The following is a 27,820-nucleotide window of genomic DNA, read 5'->3' as shown; positions in this document are numbered from 1 at the left end:
CTTTAATAATTAACAACACCGTATTTTGAAAGTTACACACACTATCAAAGTCCACACCGTAAATCACATGAAATAACGATCTCTAAAAAATTTTAATTTATTATGAACTAGCTATTACAATATAAACAGCTTTCCAAATAAAGATTATGTAATTTTTACCCTCAAATGTAATTCATGACAGTAGTAGACAAACTGATGATTGACCGCTTATCGTGATGTCTTAGATAAATATAACTGACAGTAAAAAAAATTAACAAATACAGTTTTTTAAAAGATAATGTATAATTTATGATGCACGTATACTAACTTTTACTGCGAGATGCCTGTAATCTAGAATTACTGCCTTTGCTACCTTATTATACATTAATATCATACGATACGCAAAGAGTTTTTTTGTAAAATATATATATTTAAGAATATTACTATGCAGTTGTTGCATACGAATTGTCTATAAAACAACGTGTTTTCACATACTTACTCATATTTATCAGAAAGATTAAAATAAAAAATTCAGTAGCGTAAAATTTTCTTATTACAAAGGCAACTTGGTGATAAAATAATTTAATCTTTGTAGCATAAGCATCAAATTTTAGATGAATATCTAATTTGATAATTTTAGAGTATCCTCATAATGTACATTAAAAGTAATAATTATTTACCTTTATTTCATTAAGCTAATTAAGCGCATCTTGAGTCATATAGTTGTTTTACTATATAATCGTGGCTTAAAAAACTATAAGTCTTACACAGCTGAAAAATTAAGGTTGTTGCATGTCCAACGCAAGTTTTTATAAATTCTTGTAATTTTTTTCATACAGTAAACTGTCACACATCATTACTTCTTTTGAATCTAGATTAAGATTACCTGGTACAGAGTATACAAAGGTATGAGTATTTAAATCCTGTTTCATGTGCAATCATTTAGGAGGGGGCTGTTTATTTCCCCCCAAAAATGTATATTAGATTATTATTCAGTATAGTTTACTTTTTAACCATTAGAAATATTGTTAACTTTTCATCATACATTGATTTCTGTTTCAGTTTCTGTAAAAAGATAGTAAAAAATTATGGAAGCAACTTTACTTCAGAACAGAACATTGCAGGAGGACATGTAAGACCTAAAAAAGTTATTTTTTGCGTGCATGGTAAGCTTTCTGGCTGCTGTACAGTAATCACAGGAGCCAGTGAAAAAAAATCTGTTAGCTATCACCAAGAAAAAAGAATACAGTGTAAGTAATAGTTATAACTTCTTTGCGAACATATTACTTAGTCTTACAAAAAAATGTTTAAAAAAGCTATTCTTTTTACATAATAGGATTAAAAATTCATAAATTTTTTTTTACTGACATAGAGCCACTGGTTAGACATCTTGAATACATTTTTATACATGTAAGGTTTTATATTATTTAAAATAATTCTACAAAGAATTACTTTAGATAACTTCACAATCTTGTTTTTAACTCTATAATGACCAACTGTGAATGTTGCTTTTTTATATTATTTTAAAAAGTGTAAGCCAATGTTACAGCCCCAAAGCGCAATGAGTTTAATTTTTTCCAGTAGATTATAAATATTTTATTCTTTTATATTCAACAACAGTTCTCTTGAGGCCAATTCTATTACATCTAAGCGTTTTTTTATTGTCACTGACTAAGACTTATGTTTTACTTAATAGACTTGCTTATTGGAAGGCAAATGTTTACTTCAGCGTAGAAACTACTAAGGAAAAACTTAAAATACATATTTCGCAGGAAAAAAATATTTAGTGCCGTTTGTTTTGAACTAAGATTTATAACTAGTTGCGTACATGAACGTTAAGGCTAAAAAGTTGAATTTCCCTAAGTTTAACACAATTTTTATTAAACGTTTTTTTTTAAAGTATTTTTGTAATTGCTGAGATTCTTAAGTATTCTGATATTAAGACAAATCTCAATAATTGGAGAGCCTAAGAATACAAAGTGCAGGAAATAGAAAATGGTGTACACTCTTCTGGGATTTTTTTCAAAATTGAGAGTTACGTTCTTCTTTTCTCAAGGTTATTACTTCTTCTATGTTATCAAAAAAATTATTTTTTAATGCAGAGTTACAAGAATTTTGCTGTTCATTAACAAAATCAATGCATCTAAACAATATTTGTTTGCTATCTTCTAAAAAAGTTGTAGTTTGTATGCATGATCTTTAATTAATTTGAACACTTCTTTAGAAAAGAAGTAAAATTAAGAATTAACAAGAGGTCAAGAGCAACGGTATTTTTTTATGATAATTGTTTACGTACAACACCGTAACTAATTTACAGTGTGCCATACATAAATCCACGATATAACAAGCGATTGCATGTGGATAGGATGTGGCTGAGTAAAATAACTTATAAATTTTATAAATAAATAATAATTGCTTACAAAATAAGATTTCTTTAAACAAGTTATTTATTATATTTTTCATATCGAAACATTCAACTTTTTTTTTTCCTGCCAAGTCAAAAACTAGCGTAAGAGTCTTGATTTAAATGTAACGTTAAGTAACATTTATTCTCGATGCTGACAATTTTCTTCATGATAGTAAATTTTTATTAACTCGTGTAAAACAGTTTTAAGGTGTTTTAGACCTGACATATCAAGAATTTCTAAGTTCTGTGCTTCTTTTCTGTTTCTTTTTCAAGCAGCAGTCAAAACTGATGCATAAATAATTTTCGCCTTTCTACGTATATGTGAAAAATTAGGCGATATAGTATGTTAACGCCATAACTCTGAAAACTAGAAATTCTCACCAACGAGATATGGGTGTTTAAAATATCTCCCACCAATGAAAAGAGTGTCTGTGCCTTATAACTGCCAGAGAAATTAAAAAGTAATCGATAAGACTGATTTATCATCATAGAGAAATTCACAACGAGATGTTAGCACATAGTATAATAAATTTTTTTTTAAACGAATTATGATTTCTTGAATTACAATCGTTCTGAATATTTACTTAATCCAATTGTCTTAAGGAGGTTCTGGGGTATCATTCAAAGGGACGAGGAAGGGAGAGTCCCCTCTGCCTATGCAGCTTGTTTTTAATCGCAGAAAATATCCGAAGAGATAATATTTGAAAAAAATGTTAATCATTCTATTGATTATATAGTATTTCCGAAAAAAATAATTTAGCAGATTCTTTTCGCTTTTGTTTAACATCTTTATATATGACTCTTATCAGGCCTAATATTGAATACAGTTGAGACTATTTGAAGAAGTACTAAAAATGTAAAAATTGTGGTTATACTCACTGGACGTAGTGAATCTCTCTGATCGTAAATCACAATTTTCAATATTGTATGTGAACAGACAGATAAATTTTTTTTTATCGATGGCCCAGGAGATGCAGAAAAAACATTTCTATGTAAAACGTTAATTAATTTTCTCATTTTACGTGAAAAAAAAAATTAAATCTATGGCATGAACTGGCTTAGCATCGATATTACTTCCAAAAGAAATGACCAGTCATGAAATATTTTGTATATCAGTAGACTGAAACAATGTAAAAAGTTTGTTTTTGAAATTTGAATCTAAAAAAATTAAAAGAAGTAGATTTAACTACAAATGACGAGGCTTCTATGATCTCAAAAAAAGCCTTAGAAATATTTGAAAGAACAATACGTGATTTATGTGACACAGATGTCATAAATAAAAATAAATATCACAATAAACATAAAAGGAGAAATAACACCACATTACAGCATACATCATGCCTCTTACAAAGGTGTTAATAAATGTGATAATGATATTTATATGAATTTTCAAATTGTACTTCTAAGCTATATTCGTGAAGGCTTACCACTGCATTAGCTTCATTTAAGAATTAGAGTAATTGTTATGTTGACACAAAATTTAAGTTTAGTTAACGGGTTATGTGGCAGTACAACATTACAAATTGAAAAATTACTTAAATACAACATTAAAGCAAAAATTATAACTAGAGAAAGAATTGGAATGAGAGTTCTGGTACCGAAAGTACCTCTTAGGACAGGAAATTTATCATCGTTACCTTTTACTTTATACAGAAAACAATTCCCTGTAGTCTTAGCGTTTTTAATGACTATTTATAAATTTCAAAGTCAAAGTTTTATCAATGTTGGATTATATTCAAAACAAACCACTGTTTTCGCATGGTCAATAATAAGTCACGTTATTGAGGTGAAAAAATAAAAATGGAATTTATATTAAAATAGACGGTTGTAAAAATTTAAAAGTAGAAAATATTGTTTGCAAAGAAATTTTCGACTTTAACTCATCTTAAGTAGATAAAAAGAAATTTAATTACTTTATATTAGTAACAGTATAAAACTGTACGTAATATTCGTGCACATATTATTTAAATAATAAAGAAATATTTGAAGTCAATAACATTATTATTTAAATATTGTTTCATAACGATGCGCATTATTTGACATATTTGAACAAATAAAATGTGTTTCTTTTTATGGTTAATAGAGCTACGAGCTTGGTCTATGGTTTTAGTATTCTAGAAGCTTATTCGTTGTTATTGGTTAAGTATAAGAATATAATGCCATGTTCTTACACATTTTCAATAACGCAAGTAATATGCTTCTAGAAAGCCTAAGAAGAAAAAAACCAGCGTGCCATAGTGGTGTGGAAGTGTGCTTATGTGCTGAAAATTAAAGGCTTTCTGAAATCTGTAAGGAGAACTGAGACAGAAGGTGCAAATAGTGATATAACAAGACCTATATAACTTTACCTCATTTTAAGATGTAATTGAAGGGTGACTGGAGAGAGTTCTATAAAAATTGTGTTGGATTATAAAGTTGTAAAGGGTGGATGGAAAAGAACTAAACAAGAATTTAACCCAATAAAAATGAAAAAAAAACTGACAGTATCAAAATGTGGTATCAAAATTATACAGCTAAAATAATCATTACATATAAACAAGAAATAATAACGTGGAGCAAAAAAGTGGTAAAAAATGGTAGTTCAGAAATTGTGAGAAGGCTTAGTGTTAAAAAAGTGTAAGGAGAGCTGAAAACGGAGGTTCAAAAAGAAGTTGACCTAAAAATGACTCGATTACTAATACAATTTTACTTCATGTAAGGATGCTGCTGATAGAAGTTATTATACATTATTATTATAAAATTATGAGGTGGGTGGGGCAACAGAGCAGCTTAAATAAAAATTCAACCCAATAAAAATATATTAAGAAACTTATAGAATTTATTTTATTTAGAAGGCGGCTAAGGATAGTAGAGCAGAGAATGAGGGGTGCTCATCAACATCAAGTGGAGGGCTAAGAGGGCTTAAGGAGGAGTTAAACGAGGGCTGACGAAAAATTTAACACAGCTGAAATTACGTAAAACCTGTTAGAATTCTACCTTATTTAGGGGGCTGGGGGGCAGAGGGGGGTTTTAATTGGAATTCAAAAATCACTATACATATATATATCCTCCTAAATTACATTGATGCCTCTGACAAAGAAACGTACTTGAAGTCACGTTACAATGCTAATGTAAATGGTGGTTGACCGTTCTGTACGTTTCTTCGTCGGAAGTGTTGACATAGGACATATTCAGATATGTTGGGCATTCTACATTATTTTAACAAAATGAATATTGGACAGAGCTCCCCACTCTTACACTATTCCCCATGGCCCCTCCACTATCTCTCCATACGATATTTTTTGCTCCTTCCTTCGCCCTTCACTGCCCCGACGCCATTTTTCTACTGTTTTAATTCACATCCATTGTTTTGTTAACCATATAAACCATCTGATGTACGCAAATGTCTCATTAACATAATAATATTATTTCATGTTTTGAATGAAAAATTGATACAGATTTCATCGTCAGATTGGTCAACTTCCTTAAGGAGGTTCGGTTGTTTTACCGGGGGGTGGTGAGCGGGTATATGGAGGGTTCCAATAAGATAATGTGTTGAAGTAAGTTGTACTAACCGTGCATGAAGACATTCGCTCACTGCATCATGGTTGATCAAACTATATTAAACTCGTTAGTGCTTGAAAGTTAAACCATTAAATGTTATGAAAAAATAATGGTACGTACTTTAAAGCAGCTAGTTTCTAATAGTTCGTGTAAGAAACTTGAAAACATGTTGCTTGCAGAGTAAAATTAATGTTAAAGAGGTAAATGGGGACTTACTTTTCATCAACAAAAGTGTGTTATACATTTTCGAAAAGTAAACTTTTTTTTTCACATCATTATAGTTTGGGGTCTTAAGCAGGGGTTGGCCAAGTCTTAAATCATGGTTTCGAGCTTGACAAATTCTAGAAGCTATTTTGTACAGATGTCTCGTGCCATGTGAAAAGACCAGCTGACAGCAGACAATGATCCGGTTCTCGCCCATACATTTAGCATATGATCTGATCGTGACTTCGTTTACGTTTGCACATATATTTCTTTCAAATGCCTAATAAGGTACATATTTTTCGATACAAAAGTCTTTCGTAAAAGTTAAGCTATCCATTTTATTTTTTTCCTCACCATGAATACATCTCTTGCCTCAAAATTTGTGCAGTAAAAGCTGAATAATCGCTCTTGCCCATAAGAGCAATGTTAGATAATGCGATTTTAAGAATTTCTTTTTTGACAATTGGACTGGTAAAAAATATTGAAAAAATTCATGTGTACTTCGAGCATGTTAACGTACAACACTAATTCCTTTCAGCGAGTGAATGCATCTCCTTAGAAACGATCGAACCTCCTTGATTGTCACTTTATTAATACTGTAATATGTATGAATTTCAGCTCTTATCTCATTTAAACTCTATTATTTGAAAAATAATAATAATAATAAAAAACTTGCACTCCCTTCAAATATTTTTTCGCACGTTGCTAGCCCCCCCCCCTCCTCAGTCCTCCTTTACTACCACTTGATTTGTTCTTACGTCTGCTTAACCCCCCTCCCTTTATTCTTTTTTCACGGTTTTCTTCAGTGATTTAAACGTTTCCTTCATAAAAAGAAAGTTCTACTTAGTTGTCTGTTAAAATGTATACACTCAGTATTCTCAGGTACATGTTATTTAAACGATTAACAAAATTTGTCTTGTATAGCAAGAATTTCAGTAATCTGCAAAAGAGAAAGATAAGCAAATAAGTCTTATGGCATCTATATAGCACAAATCATACGCAAATAAAAAATGGTATTAATGGTTCAACTCTTCAGACTTATAAATAAGCAACGTCGAACATTCACTTAAGACAAATATGATGAAAATTATATTTTGTCTACTTAAAAATAACAAACTAGTTCTGCTTACTGTATTAGGAGTACTAAGGTGTTATATCGTATGTATATACTGGTAAAATAAGTATTAGGCGCTTTTTTAACAACGAATAAGTATCAATATGGTGCGAAAGATTAACAATAACATTAACAAAATTAAAAACGACCGTTATTATAATCAACTACCAATAAAAACATACTACTATGCATATTACATGATATATCAATACAAAATTTATACAAATTATGTAAAAAGGATAAAGCAATTATCAACTTATCAAACTATCAAAGTATTTTTTGAATATCGAGCTTAAATTTTGTGTATCACTGGCTCTATTTATATTGTTCTTTTCAACTTTTAATGTAAATTATTTCTGAGACTGAACGATTATAATAGTTGTTTTCTTGGTCTATAATTTTAATTGAATCACGATCAAATTCAAAAAGTGTTCTATATTAATAGTACGGGTAAGTGAAGCCAATTTTTTGCCTTTTTCCTTCTTACATATACCACAAGAATCACCAGTCTTACAATTTTTGCACTTTTGATAAATTTTCTTACGTTCTTTCGTTCTAGTTTCCAAAGCTCTGCCACTCTGACCTACGTAACTACATGGACCACCTTAACAGTATATCTTATAAACAATATCGCATTTTTTGATTTTATGTATTTTGTTGATATATAAGTTGTCTATATTTTTACATTTATTAGTAGGCCGATAAACTACATTTACTCCATGTTTTCTAGCATTTCTTAAATTTTTGATTGTATTAATTTTGTGTTAGGTAAAACTACTGTATTATTTTACAATAAATTTTAAATTATAAAAATATTTTTGTGATTATTTTTCTGATGATTCATTTTGTTTAGTCATTGACTAATGTAATCGTTAATAACCACAATGAAAAACTGTTGGTCAACAACACAGAGCGTCGTAGCATAGGTAGTCATTATAAAAGCGTTTATCAGACAACTTAATAGCTTTAGCGACTAAACCACACGTAATACTCATTTTCTGTGAGAAAGGACAGTGGGAGTAAGTTCTTTAATATAAGCCTGCATGCGTGGGTTTCTTAAACCAATTTAATGTCAAAAAGCCATTTTGTAATTTTTTTTTTATGTCTATGAAACTAATACTGTTATTGACTGGCGTTTCGACTGTGATTTGGGTACTTGAATCGTATTCACTTAAATGGTTTCAGAGTACGTCTACTTCATCTTTTGAGATGCACGTTAAAATGTCATCCAGATACCTGAACCACCAACAAACATCTACTGGACTAGTCATAATACTGTCTTTTTCCAAATAACCCAAAACCAAGTCCGCTAAAATTGGACTGATAGGACTTCCCATGGCACTGCTCAAAACTTGGTGGTAAACAATTATGTTAAAAAAAAAAAATTGTTATCTATAATAAATTGTATAATGTCTAAGAACTCTTCAAGTGATAACTCTATCTTGTAGTATGATAAATACTATTTTTGTTCAATGGCTAACTTAATAGCATTCCAATGAACGTTACTAAACAAAGCGACAACATCAAAACTTACTAAAGTGTAGCCTTCTGGGACTTGTAGAGTGATGTAATTTTTCTTTTATCTGTAAACTATTTTTGACGACATAATCAGATTTTGGGGTACTAAAATTTCCTGAACTATTTAAAAAGGTGGTAAATGGGAGAACTTAGAGCAGAGGTGATGATTCTAACGTTGTAGTCCTTTCTGTGTTCTTTAAGTCATCCATAATTAGGCAACTTTGTTTTATTCTTGATAATTTGCAAAGGTCTTTTTTTTGTACTATTTAAGTCATAATCATTTAATCTACTTAACGTGTTCTCTATATTCTCTTATCACTGTTATACAGAGTACTTGTTGCATACTTCAGATAACTTAGTATCTTTCAAACTATCAGTAAATTTTTGCTCATAGTCAGAATGAAGTAAGACCATATTTTTAAGACCAAAATGTCCTTTTATAGGTCTCAGATTTTTTCAACATAACTTTCATTTAAAACATGTAGAGAGTTTCTTTAAAGCAATAATCAAAGAACATGTCCTAAGCTTCAACTGTAGATAAGCTAAATTACAATTAGTAGCTTTCTACAAAAGTTACGAGCTGTTAAAGTGAGACCATAATTTTAAGTTAAAAATGTTTTCTCATTGGTCTCTGATTTTTCCAAGATAACTTAAAAAAAAAATCATAGAGAACTTTTTTGAAGCTTAAACAAAAGAATGTAATATAAGCTTCAGATAGAGTTCTGTTGAATCATAATCAGTTGCTTTCTGCAAAAGTTACTACCGATTACAGTGAGACCGTGATTTGAAGGCTAAAATGCTTTGAAGCATAAAATAAAATAAGTTATATTTAAAATTACTACTCCCAATGACACGATCTATTGAATCTCAGTTTTTTAATTTACTTAGGAAGAGTTACAAATTAATACTTCGTGCTTCAATTGGATTTTTCTCTGAAGTAGGTTGGTACAGTTACATTGGACTGGGTTTCATAAGATAAAAACTTTAGTATATAAACCAGTCAACCCTATAATCTCATACGATTAGAGTCGTACGTAATGCCATTTGTTGTCCAATATTTGCGTTATAGATTATTATGCTCAAATTATTTTAGTACTCATACTCAAATCGATTGTTACTTTTGTAGAAGGCCACTGACTGTACTTTAACAGATCTCAAATCAAATCTTATGTCTAGCTTTTCGATTTTACTTTAAAAAAAACTTGCTTTACAGTTTTTTAAAGGAAAGTGATGTTGGAAAAACCATATCAACTGATAGTAACTTCTGCAGAAAGCCACTGATTCTGATAAAACAGGACTCAAATTGGAGCTTACGTCAAGTTCTTTGGTCTTAGCTTTGGAGAAACTCTCTACGAGTTTGAAAAAAAATTTTCCTAAATCAGAGTCCTATAAAAAGACATTTTGGACTTAAAATTATGGTTTCATTTCAACCACTATAAACTTTTTCAGGAAGCCACTATTGGGGTGGTTGATATTTTGCCTAATTGTCAAATCACCTTATGCATGCCATAGCCCCTTATTTTTGACTTTTTGCCTACAATCTATATTAGTTTGACTAATATTTATGATATTACGACTAATCAAGGATATTTTTCAAACTAGCAAGACTTCAAGATTTCTCTTATGATATTTTGCCTAAATAGTATGTAATTATGCTTAAAGTTGTGCCATTTTGCTTAATTAGGAACTTTATTTCAGCTACTGTCACTTATAAATCTTTTCTCATGACATTTTACCTCAAAGCTATGTTACTTCAGATGAAATTTTTTAGCTTCACCTAGTTAAAAGTTTTACTAAAGCTATCGAAACTAATACTTCTTTTCATGTCATCATGCTTAAAAGATTTATCATTTTGTCTGAAGTAAAGATATTTTACTTTATCAAAAATCTTATTTACGCTATTAAAATTTCCCATTAAGCAAAAAGCTTCTTAAATAGTTATTATGTTTCTGTACCTACATTTGTAGTTACGTATTGGTAGCATGCAATGTTAAATACAATTAATCATTTTTTTTTGTATAAAATACTAACTATCAATAAGTTTTATTTATGTTCTATTTATACTTAAAGTATTAGTAATAGTATTGTAATACAAGTTTTTTTAGTAAGTATCACAGCATTCATATGTTTATACTACGCTATCAAAATATAAGGGCTTTTCACTTTTGATACTGTTAAATTTACTTATGATCAGAAAGTTAAGCATGTCATACTGTAAGCAAAAGCAAAGAAATAGATAAAAGACGTGTTTTATTCAAATTTTATGGACGTACAACACAATATATTAGATAAATTATGAAATGAGATAGACTGACAAATCAAATGTCTACCATCGGAATAAGTTTAACTACTCAAAATGATATTAATAGTAAATCACTAACATATCATCACATGTGCCATGTAAAGGGCACATAAAAACTTGAGTCATCTTCATCTGCATCGTATTATGTAACATAGTATTTTTTGGGACCAAACACAAAAAAAGTTCACGCCCAAAATTGGATGCTTGTGGAATAGAATGCATATTGAAAAAGGCAAGCTCTGTGATTTCATTTGAGGTGACGTTAAAATAATTACCCTCCAATGCGGGTTACTTCAAAGCCAGACCAGTTTTAATTTTTCTGCGAAAAGCACGTGTTAAATGGAAAATTCTTTATTAACATCTGGGTTTGGATAATAAGTTCCTCCCAGCTTTTGAAATATTGACTTTTTAAGTAATTAAATTCAAGTATCATTTGTACATTGGAAAGCTCTTAAATTTTCAGGGAGAATTTGATCTAATTTTTATATTATTCATGTGATGCCATAATATATTGCTTCCTAGCCTATGGTAGACACTTTCTATTGCTCATAAAGGATAACGTTAATTCGTTCTATCACAGCTGTTAACAATTTAGGACACAATAATCTATCAAAAATAAAAAAACATTTAAATCAAGCTACATTAATATCTATAACTAATAAGTGTGTCATTAGATAAGTCACTACTTACTTGTAGATACTCTCAATAAAACGGATCATAATTACGTTACTTCTTGTCATATCCAATAATAACATATAAAGTAACTGTTACATGGCATTCTCGGTGCGGGAATAAATAGAAGCGTGAATTGTTGTTACTTATGCTTTACTAGAATTACTTATATTTGAGGGAAGTTGTGCGTGTCTTCTCGTCTCGCAGACTTCGTCCTTACCCTCTCGCGTCTCTCGCTGATCTTTCCATCCCTTCCCTCTACCTTTTCTGTCACCTCTCTTCTCTATTCCTCTATCTTTCAGGCCCAAGCCAGCAGAGGCGCACGCACGCATAGCTATATGCTATCGTACGTAACACGTCCGAGGCCATGACGCCGACGTCCTTGGCGGTAATTCCCTTTTTGATGTGCATGGCTGTGTTATGTTGTGTGTGTTGTATAGCATTTTCTGGTTAGAGGAAAGAGGGTGGTTTGAAACGCTCTATCCCTATTTTCTCTACTGGTTCAATTCGCTGTATTTTATGTGTATAAATTTATTTGCTTATTGTTTGCACGCTTCCCTTGTGCAAAAAATTTATTCTAGAATTCGCTTAGTTACTTATATTATATAATCGCTTGATTACAGTTTTCTTGCTTATTATTTAAGTGCATATGCACTATATAGAGTTATTAAACAGTTTATTCTCGCATTGGATAAAAATTTATATAATTGTCAGGTTCATATTTTTTTTTTTTTTTTTTTTTTTCATTTGTGTCAAGGATGTCAAGGGTCAAGGTCTTACTGCGTTTATTAGTTTTATTATTAATAAATTTTTTCTTCGTTTTGGTTGCTTGGACAATTAATTGCCTTTGTATCAGTACGCAACTGAGATTTGTCTTGATACCTTCCTGTAAAATTATTGCTGGTTTTAATGCGAAACTATTGTCCAGTGACGTTTTGTTGGCTCTCCGACTGGTGTTCTTTCGCTTTATATCTGAAATCATTCTATAATAAATAAATAGCGGGGCCCCCCGTGGGAACGGCACTTAAATTCCACTATTGTGATAAGAAAGAGAAGGCAAGTTGAGTCAATACGCTGAATCTTTACACACAACGTAACAGGGTAAAAATGATCTGTTTGATATTTATTATATGCTAATAGATTTTGCCATACAGTACTCATTTTTTTTCCACCCTTTTAACACATAATATTTTTCTGGCCTCATGTTAAATTCTTACTTTTCTGTAACAACTCTTTTTTTTCGTGTACAAATTGCTTATACTAATTTTCTTATTAAATAAAACATTGTTTTTTGTTTTTCTTTTTTTTATATTAGTGGACTCTGAAGGATGTCTTGATTGCATTTGCGATTCAATCATATATAACATGTGTTTTTTTTTTCTTTTCCTCCGATGTCAATTTAAAATATTTCTCAGCTATAAAAAATGTTTGTTTCTTTCTCTGATTGGTGACCATGTACGTTCTTAAAAGGAAAATTTATAGAAAATTCGTTAGTATTTTGGCGGTAATTTGTTGGTTTTCATGTTTTTCATTTCTCTATGATTCGCAAACGCTTGGTTTTTTTTTTTTTTTACTGGATATATACTCTTGTCATAGAATATGAGGGGTTTTGACTTCCCATTACGTTGTCATAATCAAGCTGTTTTTTTTTTTTTTTTTGGTGTGTTTCTCTTCTACCATGGTAGTGCTACCATTCACTAATAATATTGTGTAGTGTTTGAGTAGCAGGGTTGCTCCATTGTTCTGGCCATTTATGTTTTATGTCTACTGAGGATTTTGAGAAATTTCATCACATGTGTCTGCTTAGGATGTTCTGGCTTCGTTTATGAGACTAATGACTCGTATTATAGGGTTTTTCTGATATAAATACGTATGTATGTACATATGTAATGTATGTATATGTTTTTTGTTTTTTTTTGTTAAAAACTATCCTCTTTAGGCTCTGCTATGTTGCATTACTATGCATGTAGATGCTATTGTTATTGTCATGGTGGAATGCTGTCTCAGATTTAATAGTGATTTTGATCCCTTATACAGTGAAGGAAACCTTATATGGCTTCTGAGCCAAATGTGTGTGAGTATTTCCCTTGTTCGGTTTTATTTTAGTCTCGTTATGTAACGAATATTCCGAATTTCCAGTAGTTGTTGTCATCCTCTGATAACCGTTGATTTTCATAGTAGGTAAGGAATATCAGGATTGACCATAAATAGAGTACTTGACAAATTATAGCTGAGTGCGTGATTGGTAAGAATTTTTTAATTGCAGCTGTATTTTATGATAATTAAAATCAAAATAATTTGAAAGTAAGATTTTTTTGTTGTTGAAACTTTGAATGTCTCACGTCCTTTAAAATCTACTAATATTACTATTCTGAAGTGCGTCACATTTAATCGTAATTGTACTTGTAAATATTTTGTTATTAAATCCCCTTTTTTTGGTATTGTTCATAATGTTTTTCTTTTTATTGTTTTTTTTCTTATAGAAAACAATAATAATTGTTATTATTTACTTATTTATTGTTATTCTTATTATATTTTTCTATGGTTTCGAGTATAAATATATAATATTCTTATTATAAACAATATTTCTTGTTGGTTTTTTTTTTTTTTTTTTGACAATGCCTTTTCTTTTTAAGGTTTGCAAAATATAATAACCATACATTTTATCCTACTCCCCATTTTCCTGTAAGTTGGATGATGTACAGCCAAAAAAATTTCACATAAGTATACTCTTCTCTTTCCCATTTTTTTTTCTTAACCTTATTTTGCGCCTGTGTCTGAAGGTCACAACGAGAAAAAGTTTTTTTTTTTTTGTATTTTATCAATATTGTTCCTTTAGGAAGGGGGGGTGTTAAGTGTCTGAATGTCTGTTGGTTACGTTTTTATTAGTTATTATATATTTTCTCTTCGTATAATTTTTTGCTTTTTCTCGCGGCTCATCCGAGGGCCACGAATAAATAAAAAAAAACGATTTTTCCTATATACATTTATGCACGTACGTTTCTGTATATCCTGTCTTCCTATACGATATACTTTATCGGTATACTATTTTTATTACTCTTATACACTGTATTGCTTCTGTCAGTATTATTATTATTATATTACTGTCAATATGATTATTAACATTATTAATATTGTTATAACTATCGTCGTTGCGTTCTCTTCAGTTAACGGCTTACAGTCACTTTAATGGTCTGGTGGGAGTGGTGGTTCAGCTGGGGGTCTTACGCGCTTTTTGTTGGGCTCCACCACTCCTTCTTCCTCTCTCTTACTCTTTTCCTCGCTCTCCGTATCCCACGCGTCCTTTTCATCCTTCTCTTCGTCTTGTTTGTTGACGGTTTGGTCGTTGCTATCTCCTTCAAAATTTTCTTCTGTGTTATTTCAAGGATCCTGAGTATCGGAACCGTCGTTTTGATTCTCATTATTATATTTGGGTGAGTGATCGCCACTAGTTCCTTCTACAAGGGCTTGATAGTGTTGGTTTCTGAGATGCATGTGTTTAAATTCTTCGTCTTTCCCCCCCATGAATTGTTGGTATACTATCTTATCGGGTGAGACTTGTAGGTGTATACATATGCTTGCTTCATATTCTTGTGAAAATATAAAAACACATTTTTTGTCGCCAAATTCATGGCTGTTATTCAGTATTTGTTTGGTTCCTTTTGGGTCCTTACATTTATTTATCCATTCTGACCTACGTAGAATTTTTCTGAGCTCGTCTGTTAATTCTGTCAATCCGTATAGAAATTTTAGGCAATGGAACAGACAACTTCCGTTTCTAGGGACATCGATCATTATTAGCTGTCTGTAAGGTTCTGTGCATTGGGTCCCTGATACTCGAATCTTTGCATCCTCTTCTTCGTTCATTGCGGTTTGTGTGCTATCGCTTTTCCATACATCGACTCTTATGCCCTCTTTTCCTTTGATGTCTTTCTTCTCAACGTCAATTGAGATCTTTGCTCGGAATCGATTGGTTGATACAATAAATATTGACTTTAAATTGGTAATTTGACCTTTGTTATTATTATGCTTATCGTTTCCGCCATTGAATACCTGTGTATGTGGCAGTTGTTGGCTCTCGTGTTCGTTCGGTGCCGTTCGGCTTTTTTCAGTCATTTCCGTCTCCCACTCATCCACTTGCTGTGTACCTTTGTCTCTACTCTCTCTCTGGTCATGTACCCCTCCTTTATTTTCCGATTTTCTTTCGTTTTGTTGTCTCTGTCAGGTGTTTTTGTCGCTGCTGTTTCCCCTATTGATTTCCTAGCTTTCTGCTCTCTCTCTTTCTCTGCTCTTTCTGCTGCCTCACTATTCCGCACTAGTTGGTAACCCCAATGTTTTTTTTGCTCGGTATCCCTCTGCGTTGCTGCCGGTGTATCACAATGCACGATAATAATTTCCTTTAAGTTGTGCGGTTGCTCGGCGGTGTTAGAAAAATCTGTAATTTTCCTATGTAGAGTATCTAACTGTCGTTTACGGGTTGTGTGTTGTGTTTTCTCTGTTACACCCTTGTTGATAAATAGTGTGCTCGTTGTTCTTACCACTTTTTCCATATTTTTCTCTTTGCAAATGTACGCCAGTTTATCGTCCACTGGTCCTTGCGACAAAATTTTTTCTTTGTTGTTTACTGCTGTAAGGGTGTCTTTATCTGTCTTATCTTTTAGTTTTTCCGTCATTTTCCGTTCTGATCCTGTGTCTCTACTACTGCAGCTGTTAATACTTAATACTTGTTCGCTTCCTCTTAGTTATCTGGGCTTCGTTTTAATTGCCTTCTCGTCTGGTTCGTCTGAGTCAGACGTTTCTATTTTGACTTTCCTGTTCTTTCGTATTAGATTCCTCTGTCTATTTGTACGCATTTTATATTTTCGTGCTGGTCGTGCATTTATGTCTTCGTGATTGTCCCTTTCCTGTTTTTCCGCAAGCTCGTTTAGCTCCTGGCGTGGTAGTTATGGGTTTTCTTTACCTTTTTTAAGAGCTGGATTACGAGAAAGAGCACCCGGTGCTTTATTTTTATGTCCAGGTCTATGAACAACATCGAACTCGTATCCACAGAGTTCTGCCTTCAATCTTGTGAATCTTAAATCCGTTTTTTTTGATGGGTGAAAATGTTTGAGTGGTTCATGGTTAGTTACGACTGTAAATTTACGACCGAACAAATATGGCCTGAACTGCTCCTTATCGTACACTATTGCCAATAATTCCTTGTCGTATGTCGAATATCATAATTCACTGCCCTTCAAGCATCTGGATGCATATTCGCAAGGGTGATCTTTGCCTATCTCTCCCTGGCTTAAAATTGCTCCGATGGCGTAGCCGGATGCGTCGGTTGTTACGATAAAGGGTTTGTTTATATCTGGAGCTCTCAGCACTGGCTCACTGCACAGAGAGTTTTTAAATTTTATAAATGCATGTTCTTGTTCCTCTTCCCATTTAAATTTGGCTGTTTTTCTTGTAAGCTTTGAGAGAGGTTGGGCTATTTTTGCGTAATCCTTGATCAAGCGTCGATAGAACCCCACCAGCCCAAGGAATTGTTTTATTTTCCTCGCATTTGTTAGTTTAAAAATACTTTTTACGCTTTAATTTTTTCCAGATTTGTTTGATCTGGCCGTTGCCTACAATATGACTGAGCACTTTCGCTTCTTTTCTAAGAAATTGGCATTTTCTTGGTTCTATTGTGAGGTTCAGATCGGCTAGCTGTTTTAAGAGCCTTTTAAATCTTATCTCGTGTTGTTCCAAGTTTTTTGTAAATACCATGTCATCCATATATATCTCTATCTCGCTTCCTTGTAATCCTGCTAGTGCCAGTGTTATCACTCGCATGAATGTACTTGGCGAGTCTATGCATCTCATCGGCAGTCGTTTATATTGGTAATGTCCGTTTGGTCTTAAGAACGCAGTTTTATGAGCATCCTCCTCGTGAATCTCTACTTGGGAAAATCTGCTCTTCAGATCTACCACGGTTATATATTTTGCAGCTGCTAAATTTTCCAAAATTTCGTTCTGGAATGGCAGTGGGTACCACGTACCAACTGTTATTTCGTTTAATAGCCGGAAATCTGTTACGATCCTCCAGCGTTTTTCTTTGTTTGTCCCACGTTTTTTGGGACAATCCACATATTTTAGTTATATCGGGATATAGATGGCTCAATTATTTGTTGCTGGAGTAGTTTATCTATTTCTACTTGCATCAGTTCCTTTAATTTTATTGAATAGCGTACCCTTTTGGCAACTATTGGCTTCTCTGTTGCCGTTGTTATTCGATGCTTCAGTAAGTTTGTAGCCTTTAGTGGCTCGCCGTCGAGGCCAAATACAAACGGATTTTACTCTATAAGGCTCCGGATGTGGTTTAATTCTTTCATGATGCAGCCAGATGTATCGACGATTTCCATTATTTTGCTTACTCGAGCCGCTATATCCGGTTTCTTAATATCTTTGAAATTTTCGATGTTGTTCTTTATATCATCATTATTTTTACCGCTTAGGGCATTTCTTTCTTTTATAATTTTATTATTTTTAACCTTTCCGTCTAAATTTTTTCTGGTACTGGTACGTCAATTTGTTTGTCTGTTATGTTTTTAATTCCGGCATGTATTTTTGAGTTTTGATTTTCTCCTATAAAATTTCCAAATAAGATTCCCTCCTTTATATTTTGTAGAGGGACCTAGCCGACTTGTACGTGGCTGCTCTCATCTTTTATACGCGCAAATATTATTTTCCTCGATTTCTCGTATACTTTTCATTGCGTGATGTCTCGCTATCTTTAACTCCGATGCGTATTTTATTTGACTCTACTTGCTCCTCTCCTTTAGGTGACTCCGTTTTTTTCTTATGCTCTATCTCCTTCTCTATTTTCAGGGCCCGCCCAGCGCTTGAGGAGCATGACGAGCGTTCTGCGAGTTTAAATGTTCTGTGCTACGCGTAAATATTTTTCCATCAGGTGCATCATTTGTTCCATTCGGAGGTCCTCTGTCGTTATAATTTTTATCCCTATTATAATTTCTGTTATAATTATAATTTCCTCTACAATTATTGTAGTTACCATACTAGTTGTTGTAATTGTTATTATTTCTTGAGTAATCAGCGTTTCTGTTGTAGTTATTATACCTGTTGTAGCCTGTATTGTTATAGGGGTTCATTTTGTAATCGTTGTGTTCGAGGCATATGCGTATATAAGCACACACTAGGCTCGGATAGGGTGATTAGAAAGACACAATGAAACACAATAAAATTAAACAGCATATAATAACAACTTTTAATACCACTCAAAGGCCAAGAAAATTCACAGTTAATATTCACAAAAATAGTAAAGGTCAAATAATACAGGAAAAAAAAAAATAATGTCTATAGTCTTAAAGCAATGAACTAGTGAAAATATATAAAGGCGAAGAATGTAGAAAGAAAAAAGTTAAGTTGAATAACACAATATGTAAATACGCACTGGCCTTGAGCTCGCAAGAGAGTTTGAAAGTTACACGAATAAATGTGAAAATGAAAGCACTGATATAATATAACTGATTGAAATATTGATTAACGAAAAATGATTGTCTGTAGAAATGCACAATTACTGTCTGTAGAAATACACAATAACTGTCTGTGGAAATACACAAGAGTTTCACTGAATATTGCTGTTGATAATCACTGGTAGTTCAATGAGATTAACTATTTGAGCTGGTCTGCAGATTATGCGGTAAGCAATTTAAACAAAGCACTAAGTGGACTGCACTGCACAACTGAGTTTTGTCCCCTTTATTGAGAGAGAGTTAATCAGAAGATTTACACTAGCATTTAAGGTGATGTATGCACCTTTGAATGCTAGAGTTTGGCAACGTTAATTAAGAGAGTCTATCTTCGATGAGAGCTGAGTTTGCCGCGTGAATACGCACACACACACCTGCAGCGCGCCAAGTCGACCAAGCGCACACGCACAGAGCGTTGAGTCGACAGAGACTACAAGTGTACACAATGTACACAAAAGCCGGGCCTACTGTCGGTCGCTCTCATTTCCAACACGTTGTTATAGTTTTGGCTATACGTATTAGGGGGGTAATTATAATTATTCCGGTAGTTAAAATTTCCTTTCGTATTTTCCCTGCTAACATTATTGAATTGTTCGCGTCCGTCGCTCTAATTTATTTTCCTATTCTCTGCATCTCTTACTAGGGTGCGGCATTCACTTGTATAGTGCCCCCTGCGTTTGTAGTAAGCGCAATTCTTATCCCTTACGTTTTGTTTATCTTGTGATACCTGCACTAGTGGATCATTTGCTTTTATGTCTGGGTTTTGAATTATCTTACTCGCTGCGTCTGCTACTAATTTCATACATAATTTTGTTGCATGCTCCCCGTATTCATTGCAATATGAGCAATATTGATAGTCCTCTGTTATTTTATTCATATCTGTTGTGTCGCGTACTTCTGCCTGCTCATGGCAGCTCGCACGATCGTCCGTATTTCTTGTTTCTGCTCTCGCTCAGTATATTTGGGCCGGCATTATTTCTCGTAGCTTAAGTCGCTTTCCATTTTCAGCGCGGCTACTATGGCTTCGCCTAACGTTTTCGGGTTAAGGAATGTTATCCTGTAGTTGTAAGGTGATTGTATCTCGTACGTATATTGCTTTATAGTTTCTTTTTTCGCGCTCTTCTGTAATGCGTGTTAATAGTGTCGTGTCCGAATAGTATAGGGTTATTATTTTATCGTATTATTTTTGAACACGCCTGCTGTATTCCTCCACTAATTCCTCTCTGCACTGTTTCACTACTTTTAATTTTGCTAATAACGTGTCGACATTCCGATGCTACTAAATACTAATTCTATAAAGAATTCATCTACAGATGAGTACTGTGCCAGGCGTGGTATAAATTCGGCAGCTGCTTCTTTCAGCTTATTCGCTAGTGAGCCTATATAAAATTTTCCGTATACGGGGCTTACCGTCCACGATACACTCTTACCATTTGTTTGAAAAGGGGAAGTTGAACGGAATCGCCGTCAAATATCGTTACGTTTGCTGCTAGGTGACTTAGTGACGACAGTGTGTTCTGAATTGGGCGTTCGTAATTAGGATCCTGTGTAATGTAGGGGTACTGTAAATTGGTCTTGGGCGTTTAAGTAATTTTTATTTGCCCAACCTAATTCGTCTTCTCCTGCAGAATAAAGTGGTGCCACTGTGTTCTGTCTATAATAATTATTGTCATGTTTTGTAATGTGTGTGATGCCGTCGTTTTCGATTTCTTGCTCACCTTGAGCTACTGGGGTACGCATTTGTGTTTGACGCTGTGTAACTTCTCCGTACGTCTGTTGTAATAATGGATGTTTTAGTTGTGTTATAGTAGGTATTTGATTTGTATATTGTTGCACCGCTTGTGCCACTGCTTCTCTTATTATATCGTGTAGATTTGTGTCATGTATGGCTTGTGTTTTATCGCTATGTGGATTAGTGACTCGTCAATTCATGTCAGTTGTCGCGTTTTCACCTTCAGTATATGAAGTTAATTTTTTAAATACGGGGGGTCTATGTGTTTGTGTGCGGGATGGCGCATCAGTCTTGTTATCGCTTATGTCTTGTCTATGAGATAACTGTCCACGTTTTATGCTTGTCGTTAATTTTCTTAAAATTTTCATCATAAAGAGCTTCTGTTTTTTGCTGGACTTCTGCCACTCTGTCCATGTTTCCGGATCATCTTCTAGATTAATTTGTATTACTTCGTCATCTGTGTCAACTGGTCCTGTTTTGTTTATATCTTTGTACCTCACGGCTTCCTGTACTCCTCTTCCCAGTGTGTCGTTTGTTTCTACGTCACTCATAGTGTTGCTCTTTATTTTTTTTTTTTCTGTAGTTTGTCTTGTGCTCTTCTAGTTCGTATATATATTTTTCTAATCGTAAAACGCCGTCGTTTCTGTGTACTTTGTGTTAACCTGATAGATACGCGCGCTCTATCGAGTGTTAGTTGATAGTCTTTTATTTTGTTTTTATTTTTGGTTAGCTACTTCTTGTATTTATTAACTAATTTGAAAAATTTTGTATGGGGTGTTTGTTGTTTGTATCGGTTAAATGCTTGTGCATGCAACTATGGGTTGCCACTAAGGTCTTAGGATATTGCGAGTTAGAAATAATATCGATATATAAGTTTTTTCTTTTAGGTGCATATTGCCCTTAGGGGTTATGAGTATAGTATATACGAGTAATAAACATTCACTTACCATATCGCCGTGACGATAGTCAGCATGACGATAATCTCGTGCATACTTATGGGTTACTTCTATGATCCTTCCTGGAGTTGCTCAGCTTCTGCTTCTGCTCATTGTTCCCTTCCCCTGTGCCGATTTTTCCGATTATATCTTCCTGTTCTTTTCTACTTTTCAAATTTACCTTATATTGTCCCTCTTTTTGTTTTTTTTATTTATTACGTCAATTAAGTTGAGAAAAAAGATAATTAAAAATTTTTTTTTTGTTCCACTAGATTAAATGATTTCCGCGCACGCGACAGACCGTAAAAAATTTTATCTGTATCCCACTTCTGACACCAGCTGTTACGTGGGATTCTCGGTGCGGGAATAAATAGAAGCGTGACTTGTTGTTACTTATGCTTTATTCGAATTACTTATATTTGAGGGAAGTTGTGCGTGTCTTCTCGTCTCGCGGACTTCGTCCTTACCCTCTCGCGTCTCTCGCTGATCTTCCCGTCCCTTCCCTCTACCTTTTCTTATCACCTTTCTTCTCTATTCCCCTACCTTTTAGGCCCAAGCCAGCAGAGGTGCACGCACGGATAGCTATATGCTATCGTACGTAACATAACATTCTCTTAGTAATTTTGAGTTTTTGAAAAAAAGACTCCCGCATATAATGTGCACGTTCTGGTTATTGCTAAGAAAAAATAGGAAGAGAAAGAGAGTCTGATATAAATACTTTTTTAATTTTGAAATTGTAGTTAATAATACCTATTAAACTTCCTCTTAATTAAAATCTTTCATGCACGATGTACGATATCGATGTTTTTGTATGTGTATTAGTGTAAATTAATACAATTGTTATTAATGTAAATGAATGTTAATTAAACGTAGAAGAACAAAAAGAGCTGCAAACAGAATGATTTTAGAAATCCGCGGCTCAAATTTTTTGTAATCCTTAGCAAATTAAAAAATAAGAGTTATGAGTCATTTCATAAAGTTGAGTCGTAAGTACCGCAATTACTCTTACGTATATATTGCACAGCCTTTACAGAGGAGCTGCCCACTAAAAAACTTTCGAAATTACTCCTAAATTTCTTTTTACACTGTCTGGAAGCTGTCAAGTTTTATTTTATACTTTCTTAATCTCTGTAGTTCTTACACCTGAGTAAGATAGTTACAAAGTAAATGTAGCGTGATATAAAAACAAAACAGTTGGTAAGACAAGAACGAAGACTGTACGAGAGAATTGAGAATGGTGAAGAGAAGTCGAAAGCAGAGTAAGAGCAAGAAGAGTTTGCAGGAGTAAAGTGAGTTTGCAAGAAAATGAAGTTTGGTGGTGAAGGAGAGTAGATACTGTAGATTAAATGTTTCGCTACACACTCAGTTTTTCCTATATTTTTTCTCTACTCCTAGTTTTAGTCTAAGACTCTCCACTTTTCTCTTGCAATATAAGTTTTGTGTGATTCTCCCAACTATTTATCATTAAGCTCTCTACTTTTTATTATTTTTAACATACTATTCATTAGCAGGAAGGCGGATGGTATTGGCACCCTAGATTCACGAAGCTCTCATATTTTTATTTAAGTGCAATACTTATTATAAAGGGTGATTCTTGAAGTGCAAAGTATGCGCAACAGTATTAAATTAAATTTAAGTAAAAGGAGCAATAAATAATATTATAAAAAACAAACTTCTATAACTTTCTGAAAAGAACGTCTTTCCCCCCTATGGGGCAGGGTGGTCCCCAGCATGGGACACGATGAGCACGGAGAGTTAAGGAAAAATTTTGTGAGGGCATGTAGGTGAGTATATATATATGTAATGTGAAAATTTTGAAAACTCATGTCGATAGATCTCTATCGATTTTATTGAATAAAACAACTACTTGTACATATTTAATATAACAAATGTTGTAAACCTTATTAATTAATGTCACTTGGTATAATTTTTTGGTTTTTATAAAAACACATACAGATGAATTTGAAATTTTAATGTCAAGTTTAGTAAACACTTTTAACCTTAACTATTAATATAACTTCTTATGATTTTTTGGATTTTAATACCTTACTTACGGAAGAATAAAAAATACTTGTTGCCATTCGCTTTGTAAAAAAAAAAAAATCAGTCTTTTTTCCATGTCAAGTGCATATTGATACAGAGCTTGTTATTGCTAATCATAAAAAACTTTTGGAACTCTAATTAGTGCGTAAGTGTATTAATGTAAATTTTTACAAATGAAATCAACCCATATTGGCATAATTTATTAAAATTCATCAGTTTACTGACTTACCTACACTTTTTACACTTTGGTTCCTCAATCTCCTCTGAAATGTCGTTCTAGGTATATCAAAATTACAGCAAAACTTTTTATACTTTTACCGTTGTGCACTGCATCGATGGCAAATTGCAATGAACCATCAACCCACTCTTTTCCTTTACTTCTTCTTTGGTAATTTCGTACCATTCCGAATTCTAACTAAGTATATCAAAAGTAGTCCGTGGTTTAAGAATAATTTTTTTTATAAAAATGTGACTGACCGATTTGTCCATTGAACGCATCCTACCTGTCTGTCCCCTACATAGCTTTAACTGTAAAAATAAATGAAAAAATTTTTAAAATTCTTATTACATTATTCTGATCCCTTCAAATAAAAATCTGCCTGAAGTAAGTAAATATTTCAATAAGAATGTAAATTGTATTAGTAACTTAATGAACTAAACATTTCTATTATTTTGATCTTCCAAAAGTTTTCCTTTTTAATTGGCATATGTTTAAATTATAAAAGTTACAACGCGGCATGTTAAAAAAAAAATATTCTTATACGAGCAAACATCGGCGATTTGCAACCTAACTGACTTTTAGTAATACTTATTAATACTATTAGCAGCGGTAATTAAATACTCAACAGCTATGCAGTGCATTTATTATTCAAATATGGTCTTAGACAAGCAGGCTGCAGTGATGAGAAAACCAAAATTTACTTAGTATTATTAATGGATGAAAAAAACCTTATAATCTCTTAGATAAGCATGCATTAGTAATTAGAAGCCTAACCGTTTTTTGAAATCATCAATGATTAAAATACGATTTTAGGCAAGTAAGTATTAGTAATTTAGAATCTAATAGTTTTTTAGTATTATTTAACATTCGAATACGTTCTGAGGTATGTAAGCAATACTAATTAAAAACTGAACAGTTTATCAATACTCTTGATAATTAAATTAACTCCTTAGGTAAGCAAGCTTTGGAAACTAGAAATCTCATAGTTTCTCCGTGTTATCAATGAGTAAATAAGCTCTTAGGTTAGCATGCATTGTTGATTGAAAACGCAATAGTTTAAAAGTAATATTATAAAATAAATTGCAATCTTAGACAAGACAGTACAGGTTATTAGAAATCCAATAGTTTTTTTGCATTATCAATCCATAAAATGTTTTCCAAGGTAAGCAAGCGTCGATAATTTTAAACCCAACAGCTTTTCAGTATTTTTAGTAAATAAAATGAGCTCTTAGGCTAGCAAGCATCAGCAATTAAAGATCCGATAGTTTTTTAGTATTAATAGTAAATAAAATAAGCCTTTAAATTTCCTAATAAACTCAAAGAATCTTAGGACTTGAGATTACCTGTGGAGGAGTAAGTGAAACAAATAAGTATAATTCATTATTTCTCTTATGCAATTATTCACTATTATTTCATAAGGTAATTGTATTATTAGTCACTATATATGTTCACGAGGGAAGGGTTTTTATGCTGCTCTCAATCCAGTTCAGTCGTGTAGAGGTGAAAGTGGTTTACGGCGGAAAATAAATGTAACGCAAATGTGCAATAAAAATTTATACAATATATTTACAGTGCTTAAATTATGAAAATGTGCTCAAGTAAAGGCAAGCGGAGAGAAGCTTTCTCTGCCGCTGCGGCGCACTAACTAACTTACTATGCTCGCAGAGCAATATTTATAGAGACAAAAGTTAAAGTAGAAACTTCTAGTACATTGATAAATAAAGGTACAAGAGTAAAGGTAAAACGGTCTCTTGGGCATTGCAAATGTACGCGATGATAAAGGCGTATGATCGGAAAATTACTTCAACTTTAATATAAGGATAACGAACGTGACGCAATTTAAATTTAGAAAAGGTTTGTCGGCAAATATTCAGGTACAAAACTGAACATACTACCTGCCATGCTACGGTTTGGGGTAAACGGAGTATTAACAATTGGCACTGCACTTATGTAAAACAAACTTAGAGTCTGTATTTTGAAAATGTTAATAATGTAATGGACCAGAAAGCGTCCAGCCGAATATGGTGCGCTGGGCCATGGGTTATTGTAAAACATTGTAAATATGGTCGTCTTCCTGTTCAAAATTTGCTATGGCTTGTGTTTGTGCTATGACCGTTTCGATTAAGTTTCTGTATCGTTTTTCCTATAGTAAGTGCGAGTTGGTCTAATTGTTCGTTTAAATTGTCTAGTATTTCTGACTGTCAATGAGTTCCACATGGCGTTGTGCTCTGTTCGTGCACATTGAATTTTGTGTTTGTGTGAGTCATTTTACATGTTTGTCTAGCGTATTGTATGTGTGTGTTAGCCAAATCAATTGTTCTTTTAGTGTATTTGTTTGTGTAATAACCTGATTTACTTTTTTCATACTATTTATCAGATTATTTGAGGGTAGGGATAAGTAGTAGAATCTTAGCCATTAGCTGCATTTGCAATCCTATTACATCGAAAATGTTTATTCATTGTTTATACTCGCCATATTTAAATTAGGTGATGCATCTAATCGACAAATTCGACTAAAATTATCGCTGTTTTCATCATGAATCTGTACAGTCACTTGTTGTTGTTGTGTTTTGTCACTATAACCCCCTCGTCATTTTTTGACAAATTTCAAAGAATATAATAATAAAAGAAACTTGAATAAAATCAAATAAAATGCTTATTTACAATATCGTACAGGCTAAAGGAGAACTGAAATTTTTGTTGACCTTATGTTCACTTGGTAACTTCTCATTGGATTCAAATTAACTTGGAAAATCCCGTAGTACTCGATAATTCGGAAGTTTTTTATAAATCTGGGTGATCTCAGAATCAATAAAAGTAAAATACCTGTTAAAATTTCAGTTAGTTGAACAGAATTTGTTGAGTTCATTATTTATTTTTACAAGGTCTCTTTTCCGGACTGAACTTAATTTGTTTGTTTTTCTGTTGACGTTATTTATGGACTGTTCCAAAAAATGTTTATGTGTGAGTTGTGCTTCAAGATGTAGGAATTTTTGTTTTTGCGCAGAGTTTTCTCTTTCAAGCTTCTCGATCCGTCATACGACTGCCTTATTATGGGGCCAGGGGTGCATAGTTGGCTTGTTATTTGCATTTGATTTTGGCATCTAAAAGATATTGTGGGATATAACTGTGTGATTTCTTGTGAATTTGAATATGTGTACTTGTTTAAATACTCCCTCTTATGATTGCAAGTCCCACCAGAGGTACCATTTACGACCTTTCTTTCTTTAAATCTAATCTCGATTACTTGGTGGTCTTAAAATTGGCGAAAACTTTTTGATTTATTGGGGAAACTCTAAGATTAGCAGCCAACACACAACTGATAATCAAGATTGTATGGTAAAGGGCGGGTTCTTTGTCCAGTATAAAGGAGTAAAATCACTCGGATTGCCGACTAACTGGTAAAAATTTTCTTAAAAAAGTTTGAATTAAATTTTATTTACTTTCGTTGAACAATGTACCAATCCCTGCAATATCTATAGTGATTTTGCTTGATAATTACTTAATTGATATTTTTATTTGAAAAAAAGTGGAGTAAACTAATTTCTTACATAATTCGGTAACTGTATGTTATTTTAAAAAATTTTAACGCCTCTGTCGGCAAAAATACAATTCTTAGACTTTTCATATAAATCAC

At 32.8% G+C, this 27,820-nt stretch overlaps 1 protein-coding gene across 1 annotated transcript in view; it reads left to right on the top strand.

Moving 5' to 3' along the window:
- The first annotated feature begins 771 nt into the window (after positions 1-771).
- The window catches only part of LOC106639265 (proton-coupled zinc antiporter SLC30A2), a 700,309-nt gene continuing 673,260 nt past the window's right edge, over positions 772-27,820 (top strand). Inside the window, exons 1-2 of the mRNA XM_089592401.1 lie at positions 772-800; positions 1,042-1,229. Coding sequence (XP_089448527.1) covers positions 772-800; positions 1,042-1,229 — 217 coding nt within the window. The remainder of the gene's footprint in view (positions 801-1,041; positions 1,230-27,820) is intronic.

This window comes from Copidosoma floridanum, unplaced genomic scaffold, assembly GCF_036245765.1.
Source record: "Copidosoma floridanum isolate Cflo_tuat_1 unplaced genomic scaffold, Cflo_Japanese_pri ptg000016l, whole genome shotgun sequence".
Taxonomy (NCBI): domain Eukaryota; kingdom Metazoa; phylum Arthropoda; class Insecta; order Hymenoptera; family Encyrtidae; genus Copidosoma; species Copidosoma floridanum.
Note: the sequence above shows the minus strand (reverse complement) of the source record. Positions and strands in the feature narration are given on the sequence as shown.